Genomic DNA, 12,122 nt, shown 5'->3' on the forward strand with positions numbered 1-12,122 from the left:
GTCACGCCAGTTTTTTACGGGCGTGGCCACAAGTAAGCTGACCACGCCCTACTGGACGCCCCATCCCCATGTGCTTTGTGACATTAGATTAGACTTGGGTTATGGAAAGAAGAAAGGAAGAGAGGAAGAGAAGGCGTGGGGAGGGAGGGAGAAAAGAAGTGAGGAAGGGGGACAGAAAGCTGGTAGGACAATCCAGGGATCTTGGAGGAGTTAAAAGTGAGCATGTTCACACTACATTGCATACATGTATGAAATTCTCAAAGAATAAATACAACTATTATATATATTTTTTAAAAAATCTTAACTCTATGGCCTCACCTTTCAAGTTGAAATTCTAGCAAATCAGAGAAGATTAAATACTTCTGAGCAGGAAAAATAATAAAGAACAGAGATCAATTTTCAAATTATAAGGGACTTTTAAAAACTCATTAAAAACAGTATCGCTATGAATGTCTGAACAGGAAACAGACGACAGCAGAAGAAAGAAGCCACCAATATCGGAAACATGAGCCGTGGCAACAGCTAACCTCTGCAGACGTAGAGAGTCTGTCTGGGACCGGAAGGATCCCAGCCACGTCTGCGACTTTTACCTCCTTTCTGACCTGACGCGTTGCTGGTTCCTAGACATTGGCAAACCAAACAACAAAAACCAGATTCCTGACAGAAAGCTGAAGAATTAAAACTGGGACTCTGAGGAGCTAGAGCCATGGCTCCCTCATTACCAACTCTGCCTGCTCTTGCCCAGAACCAAGGTTGGTCCCTACACAGCCACTCGCAACCAGCTGTCCCTTCCGCTCCAGGGGGGCCCAACACCACCCTGTGGCTTCCTCAAGCCTCTGCCTATGTGTGGTGCACATGCATAGGCATTATGTAAGACATGCTAATATACAAACTACTCATACACATAAAATTATAGTTTTAAAAAGCCGAAAAAAAAATCTCAGATTGAACTTGGAGGGGCTATGAAAGGAAATAAAAGATGTAAAAGTAAATAAATTAATTAAATAAAAGCCGTATGATAGTAACAGTAGGAAGTGGTGGGATGGTTCTGCAGAAAACCTAATGAAACCAGAAAGCCCCTAAGAAGGTTTTTAAAATATAAAGACAACAAAGAGTACAATATCGGCAACAGAGCCAGGTGTCTTCGGATGCAAATATAAACATTACCACTGATTTTTACACTGTGTGAAAGTGATAGAATTCGCAAAGTTTTAATAGCTGTGTATCAAAGAAGCTACACGGAAATTTCGCTCACACAGAAACCTCCCAAGCCCATATTACTAGGAAAGGAATGAAATCAATATCGGAAGTTCCCACAGGGTGTGTAGAAAGCTCAGAATGACTCTACTGGCCAAACCTTACCAGGACAGTGAAAGAAAGAAAATATTCTCTAAGCGCCTTCCTTTATGAGAATGCATAAAAGAAAAAAGAAAAAGAAAAAACCCACCAGAAACAAAATATTAAGAGATCAAACCCAAGAATGCACCGTGACCGTGGTGTCTTTCCAGAACGCAAGGAGGATCAGTCAAAACAGCTGCACGCGCTAATACTGAGGGATTTTGCCATGTTTCTCAGGAGCTGCTGAGCAGTTGTCCCACAAACCCAACACCCAGTCACTGTAAAGTGCATTAGCGAACCCCGACGGGAAGGGAAACGCCCTGCCGGGTGGGTAGACTTTAAAGGCTGCCACAGTGACCACATCAAGCATCCTCGTCAATGGTCCAGCGCTGAGGCCAAGCCTCCTAAGAGTTAGGGAGAAGCCGTCTGCCAGCGCTCATTCTGTTTCCTATACACTGGCAGCTCGGCCCAGGCTAGCCGGACAGAAGGAAGAAAGCCGGGAGTCTTAACTGGAAAAGCAGGATCCTGAACTATGCTTGTCACGCGTGACGCTGCTGTAAATGTAGGAGAGAGAGGAGCGGGCAGGAAAACTATGAAATACACATACACAGAGATGACAAAGCCTCACGAGCAAAACCGAATCATTACCTTGGCATTAGGACATTTATGAGTACGAAGAGATGGGGGAGGTCTTTAGAAGTGATCAGTGATTGAGAGTGAGTAGTGCTCCAGCAGAGGACCCTAGTGCAGGTCCCAGCACCCACATTTGTCCCATAACTCCCATTCAGACTGCCATGGGCAACTGGACTCATGTGTACATACTCCCACCCAAACAAGTACATAATTAAAAATAAAAACAAGGCTTTAAAAGTAAGAGAGTAGAAATAATTTTAAGGCAAAAATTAGATTTTTTTAAAAGATGTTGAAGAGTTAAATTATAGGCTTTATTTTGCTGACCTGAGATTTATAAATTGATAGCAATTTCAGAACCCTGATGAATTCATAGTGGCATAAATACGGGTGGATAAGCAAAAGGAAATAAAAGAGAAAAAGATGAACCCACACCAACATAGTTATTCGCTATATGCCACTATATTTAAGAGAGAAAGAAGTGATATTTTCAGTAAATTATTAAGGGGCTAAGAAATATTTCTTGAGGATAATAATGAATTGATGGATTTAAAATTTTAACTCATGATATAAGAAAATACCCATTCCTTGTGAATTATAAATTTTAACATGAAGCTAAACTGCTCAAGTTTCTGAGGATAGCATCATAGCCTTCAACAGTCACAGACACATAGACGCACACACACACACACACACACACACACACACAGAGGTGTGTGCATACACACACAAACACAGCACAGCACTAACTATGGAAGGAAAGCTGGTATACTGGGACTGGGAAAAGGACCAGTGGCTAAGAACTCATACTGTTCTTGCAGAAGACCTAACTTCTAGCTCCAGGGGATCTGACATCCTCTTCCGACCTCCTTAGAAACCTGAACTCACAGGCGCATACAAGCACACAGACACACACATGCTCATAATTAAAAACAAATGTTTTTGTTTAAGTTGTTAAACTGTACTTGATACGAAGGAATTCTTGTCAACAAAAGGGTCCACAAGGAGGACAGAGAGTGAAGTAACTCAAAGATACAATGTGCGTGACAAAAGACTCATAATAAATAAATAAGGGCCTACCAGTAAACCCCCACCTAGAAATGGGCAAGAACTTCATAAATGAAGATATCCAAATGAACAATTTTAGTTATATTCATTAGAAATCAAGAAAACACAAATGAACTGAGCTGGCTATTCATACCCATTGTGGTCTCAAGAGTCTCCCCATGTCCATGGCTGAAACTCACTGGGCAGTAATATTAATATCCCCAAAATGAGGGTTCCTGGGAGGAAGCAGAAGCTTGGAAAAAAGGCCCAGTGCCTGCACTGGCTGCATTGCTGTGGTTGGAGAGGTTCCTTAGGAAGGTAGAACCCCATGGGAACAGAAGCAAAGCCCACTTCTCAATGGAGAGGTTTCAGAGATTCTGCAGCCATCCCCAGTCCATCCACCTCCTTCAGTGTATGCTTGTCCAATGCGAGCTGTACCACCAAAGTTCATTTCAAATCCTCTCTCTTCCCTATTATTAATCTCAGCTGAAAAGACCTCCTCCCCCACTCCTTATACCCTTCCCTTACACACTCAGGAACTTCCCACTTGCCTCTACCTTCTCTGGGGCCCTTATGACTTTGGAACTCATCCCTTCTGTTTTAAATAACCTTAATTACAGGTTGGTGAACTGAGATGCTCCGCTCGGAGGAGTTTAGGATCTGCATACATGCTGCTTGCTAAAACCCAAACTCTCTAATAGGGCCAAATATGTTTCCTTTCAAGGTTATTTGGCTCACTGGTCTCTCCTTTATGTTCAATCATATTTCTTAGCCACGGATACACAAAATAATGCTAAGTATTTTCCAGGCACCAATTGGAGGGAAAAAAGCCATACTCAGTAAGGAAAATAGCCCAGTGACAGCCACTTACTGAGCTCTTAAGTGTGGCTGGGCTCTCTTAGAGCACTTACCTGCCTGCAAGGTTTGGAAGGAAAGAAAATAACCAAAAACAACAGAAGAACCAGGAAGGGAAAATGATCCTGTAGGCTCTGAACAGCTCCAAGACAACATTCTGATGCACACTGGCTCAGTGGAGTGGACATGCAGGCTTTGGGAACAAACCCAGGTAGGGCTTCAGAAGATGGGGCAGCTCCCCTCTGAACTACAATCTACCCTTGCCACACCCACATAACCGACCCCACAGAACTATGTAGTTTGTGGAGTCTGTTTTTGAAAAAACAAACAAACAGACAAACAAAAAAAACCTAAACAAAACAACAACAACAAAAAAAAACCCCAAAAAGCAACAACAACAAAAACCACCCCATACATCAGCTTTTAGCCTGTTAGAACTTTGCAGGATTGATTTTACTTTCATTTTCATGATGTAAAAAATCTTGAAAACACCCATTCAGGGGAAGAAAGTCCAATGGGAACTTTACTTGGCAAAAAAAAAAAATGTGTTCTCCATGGAACCAATTGTACAATATTATTATTAGGGAAAAGACATCGAATTTATGATGATTTTGTTGAACAACCAACTCTATTGGGTGTTCTGTACAATATCTGATGATGCTGAAGTGGTAAAGCTGGGAGCGGGAGTGGCAGGATGTGGAACTTGGCATGAGAGAACTGCGTGACGTGTTTGGAAAAAAATATAATCAAATATTTAGGTGCTTAACAGCCTCGCTGGAGATCATAAAACAAAGCTACAAAGGCCTGGAAAGGGAGGAATCCACGAGCAACCACAAAGTAAAATCACGTTACAGGAGCTGAGAGCGGAAGTGACAGAATTCAGACAGGTTTCCCCAGACCTTTTCAGATTCTGCTTGGAGAAAGTGGAGATGGGTGACATCATAAACCAAGATTTGGAAGCCGGAAGTGGGCCATGACCTTTCAACCCCACAACAGGGAAGAGACTGAGCATGCTCATCAAGCCTGCTCTTGGAGAAACCAGAGACTCCAGTCTAAGGATGCAAGTTAGCTCGTGTTTGCCGGGAATAAAGTAGTTTACGCTCATCCGCACAGCTCCGGCTTAGTGCAGTACACAGGCTGAAGCCTTTGACTATGGGAATACAGATGATGGTAAAGGGAACTTTATTGAGGTTTATCTGTTTTTGATATTTTGATCGATCTCATATATTGATCTTTATTTTTGAGATTGTATTTCAAGTACATTTCTCCCATTCTTTTCCTCCCTCTGAAGCGTCCCCACATACACCACCCCAACTCTTCCTCAAACTCATGGCCTCTTTTGAACTGAGTTTTAACATTGGAACAATTTTGCTTGGTGTGCCTGAAGTGAAACCTCCCTGCTTGCTTTCCATGAAATCAGCATGATTTTCTACACAGGGAATATTATTTTTGACACGAAGCAAAGGTCAGAATCCGGGTGTATGTCTACATCCACAACATGGTGACGTGTGCATGTGTTTTAATTTCCAAGGTCAGGGTCAAAGGGCAGGTTTATAGCAAACATACAGTTATGGCAACCAGTCAAGCTGCCCACTCCAGTACAGAAATTTTAAAAATGGAAAGAAAGTTCACTTTCTCAACTACATTTTTGCTCAACTACATTTAAAAATAAGTTCTGAGCTATTTATAAAAATTAAACAGTTTTCCATGAAGAAATTATTCCTTAAACAACATCGAAGGTCGGGGTCTGGGTAGATGACTTGGAAGTTAAGCCTTTACTGGTCCCAGAGGGGACCAGAGCGCGACTCTCAGCACCCAGATGTGGCGGCTCATAACCGCCTGCAACTACAGCGCTGGGACGCTGATGTCTCTAGCAGGCAGCTGAACTCAGGTGCTCACAGCCCCATACACACACACCCAAACACATAATTAAACCTAATTTAAAAAGTAAACAGTGGTCTGGACGTGTGTGTGTGTGTGTGTGTCTGTGTTGGGGTGTGTGTGTGTGTGTGTGTGTGTGTGTGTGTGTGTGTGTGTGTGTTGGGGTGTATGTGTGTGTGTGTGTCTGTGTTGGGGTATGTGTGTGTTGGTGTGTGTGTGTGTGTTGGGGTGTGTGTGTGTTTGTGTTGGGATATGTGTGTGTTGGTGTGTGTGTGTTGGGGTGTGTGTGTTGGGGTGTGTGTGTGTGTGTGCGTTGCGGTGTGTGTGTGTGCTGGGGTGTGTGTGTTAAGGTGTGTGTGTGTTGGGGTATGTGTGTGTGCATTGGTGTGTGTGTGTGTCTGTGTTGGGGTATGTGTGTGTTGGTGTGTGTGTGTGTGTTGGGGTGTGTCTGTGTGTCTGTGTGTGTATGTGTGTTGGGGTGTGTGTGTGTGCATGTTGGGGGGTTACTTTCATTCTCTCATAAATCAAGGACAGAAGGCAGATTATGACAACAGGGCTAAAAAGCAACCCATCAACTTGCCACTCCAGTCCTCCAAGAAGGAAAGTCACTAGAAAAATTTGAAGCAACTAAGCATAAGTGTAAATAGTTAGCAGTTAATTGTGAAAAGCCACAAAGCCTCTTATAAAGGTATAGAGTCTTTCTCCACATTTAACAACTGGAAACTTTGCCACACACACCTAAGTTTGACGAAATGTCTGGGACTATTTCTCACAAGCACAGGTTTATTTCTGCCCATGCCTCCTAGGTCCTTAGAAATTGATTTCCAAATAATAATAATAATAATAATAATAATAATAATAATAACTCAACAAAACAGGCAGATCAAAGACTCAGGAGTGAATTTTTATTTCGTTAAAATGCTTCAAAAACAGCTTTAGAGAAAGCCAGGAGGTTGAAGAAGCCCCACTCTGGAACACTGTCTGATGTTCCAAACATTATTCCAGGACATAGTTTAAGAAAACATGTCTATGACTGTGATTTTCCTGTGTCATAAACCAAACACCAAATTTTGTCATTGCTTTCCTGTGTCTCAGAAAGCTGACTTACAACAGTCACAGTGGTCCGTCCTGAGATAGTAACGACATCAGGGTGTGTTTACAAAATGACTTTGAGTTTCAACTAAAACTGAGGGGGATAATGCTATTTAAATGATGTTGATGGAGGGAGCTGAGAAACATGCTTAAATTCCCCAGCTATGAACACAGCATGGGACTGCACACAGCAGAAAATCCAGGGAGCACTTGGCATGGATGAACTGTGGAGAGGTCCCTGTCGTTCCCCTCCTAAGCGCTAGGCTGCTAGATAGTTGAGAGAACCTTCTTTAAATAGTGCCTGCTGTTTCTGAGGTAGCCTTGCCACTGAAAATAGCATCAGATCAAGAACACAGTAGCTTAGGCAAGAGGACCTCTCTTCTGCCTTCTTCTCAGAGTCTTTCAAAATTCCAAAAGATGAAGGCTGCTTCTCTCTGTGAGAATGTATTCTACTCCCTGGCACAGGCCTGAGTTTCTTCATGTAGAATTTAGGTGGTGGCCAAAGAGCACTAGTTATGTTTCTTCATTAAGAATAAGTAGTGTTTTGATTTGTTCTTTTTTCAATTAGATGTACTCCAAGTTGCAAACTTGGTTTCCCATAATCAGATGTCAAGAAGGAGTTAAGAACCAATCACTGTGAAGGGAACAGGTGGGGTGGAGATGTTGGACTGGGCAGAGAAAGATGCTGACACACAATGTAGGTGATGAACTACAAGTTCAAACATGTCCATGGAATACCACAAGAACAAGGATTAGCCATCAGAGTGACCACATGGGTCCAAATGGTCACTCATGTCCCTGTCACACAGCCCCAAAGTTGATGGAGACAGCTCATGGATGTCAACTGGTAGGGCCATTGTGTCTACTTGCTGCGCTTGGGCAGTGAATGATCTCTGATGGCCTTTAACATGGGACATGCACACACACAAGCACATAAACAACCTTTCTGTTTATCTCCTGGCAGACAGAAAAGACATCAATTTGAAAAGTTATAGGAGTTCCTTAAATACTGTATTTTAAGCTCATAAAAGAGGCCTTGATAAATTCCAACATTATACGTAGTGCGTTAAATACCACCTGAAAACAATGCTTACTTACAATTAGGGATGAAAAGCACATTTGCAGAATCAACACAATAGAAGCAGCTTGGAAGCGTGTGAATTCTCCAGGTCCACTCTGTAGCCAAAGAGCGGGTCTGAACCCACACTGCTCGGGAAAAGCGATCTGCCCGCAGAGGGCGGCACCTACATAAATAACTGAGTATGATCTTCGACTCACTGCCTCCACTTAGATGATAGGTTTCCTAAAGGTAGGGCTATTCATTATTTATTTGACACTTCTACAGATCTAAACATAGGAAAACACTCATTAAACATTTATTGAGTCAAACCAATTGCCTTCGCAAAACCGATAAAAAAAAATGCCATCATTTTAATATCTATGTGAGTGCAACTGGAATTTATAAACACTTTACATTCTCAACGCTCTTTAGTTGCGACGAAGAAGACCCATAAATTTTCTGCTACATAAATCTTGAGGATAATTTTAACAATGGTGAGATTTCTCAGTGATGTTCTCAGAATACTGAAGAAAGCTATTTAAACTGCTTCAGGTTAATTACCACAGAGCTCAGAAAGTTCTAGAGCTCAAAACAGAATGTACACCCACAGCCTTTCACACAGCATCCCTCCAGTCAATGCAATAGTAATCAGAATAATAATTGGATATGTGTATTTCATCCATAACTCTCTTCAAGGAGACAAGGTTGTTTTAAAAATGATTTCTTCCACACATCTAAAATACAAGTGAAACGGGAGTATTTTCCTGGTTGGTCTATTGTTATCTCTTGCAATGTGCCTTTTTGTTAAGAAAGAACATTTTCTGATTTTTCAGGTGATTGGAATGACTCAATTTAAAAAAAATCTAAAATAATTTTGAGTGCCTAACCAGTGATAATTTAAAATATCCTCGGGGATGAAATAATTAGATGGTTGAACTCCAAATGCTGATATAGGAACACTTTTCCCTGCTCTGCACTCATCTCTCCATATAAACTATCTACGTCGCAGTGTAATTATGGAAAACATTAATAGCAGGCAGCCAAAGTGTTTTGTCAATTCCTGCACGCATCATTTACATCGGTGTCTGTTACAGACTCACATATAGATTTTATTGCTAGAGCCTTGAAATCAATGTGTCCCCCAACATCAGTGGTCTTTAGATTACATGGTACAAGGATTAAACAGTTTTGAGACCCCCTTTGTTCCAAGACCGTTTCGGGCATCTCTAAAGATAAGAGTTGCCTTTGTGATGCTTTAAAAGTCTTCCCTCCCTTTCTACACTGGAAGCCTTTTAGTGTGTCATTGTCTTTTCTGCTTTTCTTGTTTGTTTTTGTTTTAAATATACAATGCTAGTTTTGACCTGTGTTTACGTACATGCCCTTAATACTTGGCATGTCAATTTCCAGATGTTTGACAACAAAATCTTCTTTCCTGGACGTGTGGACAGTACCAGAGCCAGCCTGTCAGAATTACAGAGCACTGTCACGTGTTGCCAGGCAGTGGCAGGTCTCCGGGGAGAGCTATCACCATAGGGATTGGCATCATAAAGGAAGACCATTTGCAAACCCCTTGTCAACTCCATATTCCTACCACATCTTTAAAGGAAAACCACAGGTTTTGAGCCCTGGGGATTATGAGGGGAGGAATTTGGACAATGTAGGGTTCTCTCTGTGTTTACACAGTTAACCTGATGACATCTTCTTCAGAAAGCAGGTTTCCAGACTTAGCTAAGTTTCATCTGCGTAGCTGCAGAGGAACCTGGATTGATGCTGCCTTCCCCAGCCAGCCCTCAGCCATTAGAACATCCAGCAGCCATCCTGGGATTCGCGGGGCCAGAGACAGGGATGCTGAGTCCGTTTTCCTCTCTCTTTTCTTCTCTCTTCTTCTTGGAGACTAGACCAGATGAAGAGAGAAAATGAATGGGACCATGTAACTAGGGTCAAGCTTTTGAATGGCCACAGCTTTGAAATGAAACCAATGTTTCATATGGGCAAGAGTGGGTAAATAAGTAAAACATAGAGAATAGTTGGGGGGGCTTTGCCTCTACAGAGAAAGGAGTCTTAAATGTGGGCAAAGAGATTAGAATAAACTCTGAAGTGCTAGTGGCATCGGTATAAACTAGGACGTGTTAAGATGACAGCCCATGGGCTGGAGAGATGGCTCAGCGGTTAAGAGCACCGACTGGTCTTCCAGAGGTCCTGAGTTCAATTCCCAGCAACCACATGGTGGCTCACGACCATCTGTAAAGAGATCCGATGCCCTCTTCTGGTGTGTCTGAAGACAGCTGCAGTGTACTTATATGTAATAAATAAATAAATAAATCTTTAAAAAAAAAAAAGATGACAGCCCATAGGTCATAGATTTATGACATGTACATTGGTAGACAGTAGACCCACGGTAGACACACAACAGTTGGTAGTTAGGTGATAAATAGGTAGATAGGTAGATAACAGATGTGTGGGTAGGTTGATGATAGACAGTATGGAGAGGGCAGATGATAAATAGATGATGATAGATATATAGGTATGTTGGTAGGTAGATATATGATAGGTAGAGAGATGGATCTATGATATGTGATATACAGAGGATGGATGGATGGATGGATGGATGGATGGATGGATACATAGACAGATAGATAGATAGATAGATAGATGGGACATAGTGGAACATCTCTCCCTGTTTGTCTTCTGAGAAAGTGAAGAAGAGTAACACTTCCATGCAGCAGCATTCTTACGTGTCAGGCTTTACCTGGAAGCTCCTATGGCTGAGTCAACACAGCCCAGCGCAGCCCAGCGCCCACAGCATACTGAATTAATTACTATAATTGTTGCTGTAGTTTGCAAAATCTGGTTCAAGACACTTCCCCTTTCTTTTTTCAAGAAGAAAGCGCAAGTGGACGGAGATACATGAGAAAATGCCGACTATCACAAATCACGACCAAAACGCAGATCAGAACTACAGTGAGACCTCATTTCACACACGTGCTTGTATGTTGGCAAAAGTGGAAAACGGTCCCAGCTGCCACAGGAGGCAGTATGGAGGTTCCTGACAGTGTCAAAAATAAGGACTACCAGATGACCCAGAATCCTACTGGTGGTATTTATCCAAAATAGGAGAGTCCAAATCTCAAAGGCATTTTATTAACCCTTTCCTGCTCACTCCAGCTACAGCATGTAAGATAAGACAAACATCCACCAATGGATGGATGGATAAAGAAATTGTGGCAGGCATGCACAATCTGTTTAATCTTTAAAAGGAAAAACACTCTACACCATAGATGAACCATAAAGACATTGTGCTAAGTGAAATAAACCAATCACAGCAAAACAAACACTCTCTTCCTTGAGATGTTTTTACCAGTCTTTTTTAAATTACATCAAGAACGTAACTGAGACATTGCCACAGTAAAAAAAAAAAAAAAAAAAAAAAAAAAAAAAAAAAAAAAAAGCACATTTCACACGTAGCTCTTGATTTCTAAATGCCAGACAAAACGCAACCAATGTCACCTTTTCCAACTAATAAGGACAAATGATACAAACAACAGTGTACTTTAAGAACTCTGGGGGTTGGGGATTTAGCTCAGCGGTAGAGCGCTTGTCTAGCAAGCGCAAGGCCCTGGGTTCGGTCCCCAGCTCCGAAAAAAAGAAAAAAGAAAAAAAAAAAAAAAAAAGAGCTCTGCGACAAGGCAGGGAGGCTGACATGAGCCTGCAGCTTGTTCTCGTGTTGGTTGTTAAGAACATTAGATATTATTTTTGACAAGTTAAAGATACCAAGAAAGGGTAAAAAAGCAAATTAAAAATATTGACCAAAATACAATATGAGATTTTTTAAATCCCAAGTTCAGTGTCATGGGTACATGGGACAGTTCGTGTCAGTCACTGAGGGAATGGGGTGCTACAAAGGCATGGGGTACCACTTCCTTCCCCTGAAGAGGAAGCCAAGGTACAATCCAGGACTATGACATTCTGGGTTTATTTCTTTCTTTTTGTTTTTTTCTCATGTTAAAAGAAAATCAATAATTTCCCCCTCAAAATTCTGATTGGTTGAAATAAGTCAAACTTAGGAATTAAATGTATTTTCGCAGCAATGGTGCTTAAGAAATGGAGCGTCTTGCTTGCATTTCATTTTGACTTTTTTCTGGGGAAAAAAAAAACTCCATTACTTTGGGTAAAAAGAAAAAAGATGAAGGAAACCCCAGAGGACTGTGTGTCCACAGGT

At 41.7% G+C, this 12,122-nt stretch overlaps 1 protein-coding gene and 1 long non-coding RNA gene across 9 annotated transcripts in view; one reads left to right on the forward strand and one right to left on the reverse strand.

The window, feature by feature from the left end:
• Cabcoco1 (ciliary associated calcium binding coiled-coil 1) overlaps positions 1-12,122 on the forward strand; it is a 109,210-nt gene that overhangs the window by 55,490 nt on the left and 41,598 nt on the right. The window contains exon 7 of one of the 7 annotated variants that reach the window (XM_087597755.1): positions 462-1,416. The exons of the other annotated variants lie outside the window; for them this stretch is intronic. Within the exon in view, the coding sequence (XP_087453881.1) occupies positions 462-526 (65 nt within the window). The 3' untranslated portion in view covers positions 527-1,416. Of the gene's footprint in view, positions 1-461; positions 1,417-12,122 lie in introns of those variants that run through there. 7 annotated transcript variants of the gene reach the window in all.
• Positions 1-12,122, reverse strand: part of LOC147998603 (uncharacterized) — a 97,149-nt gene that overhangs the window by 42,488 nt on the left and 42,539 nt on the right. The gene's annotated exons all lie outside the window — the stretch shown is intronic.

This window comes from Rattus norvegicus, chromosome 20 (assembly GCF_021556685.1).
Source record: "Rattus norvegicus strain SHRSP/BbbUtx chromosome 20, alternate assembly SHRSP_T2T, whole genome shotgun sequence".
NCBI lineage: Eukaryota > Metazoa > Chordata > Mammalia > Rodentia > Muridae > Rattus > Rattus norvegicus.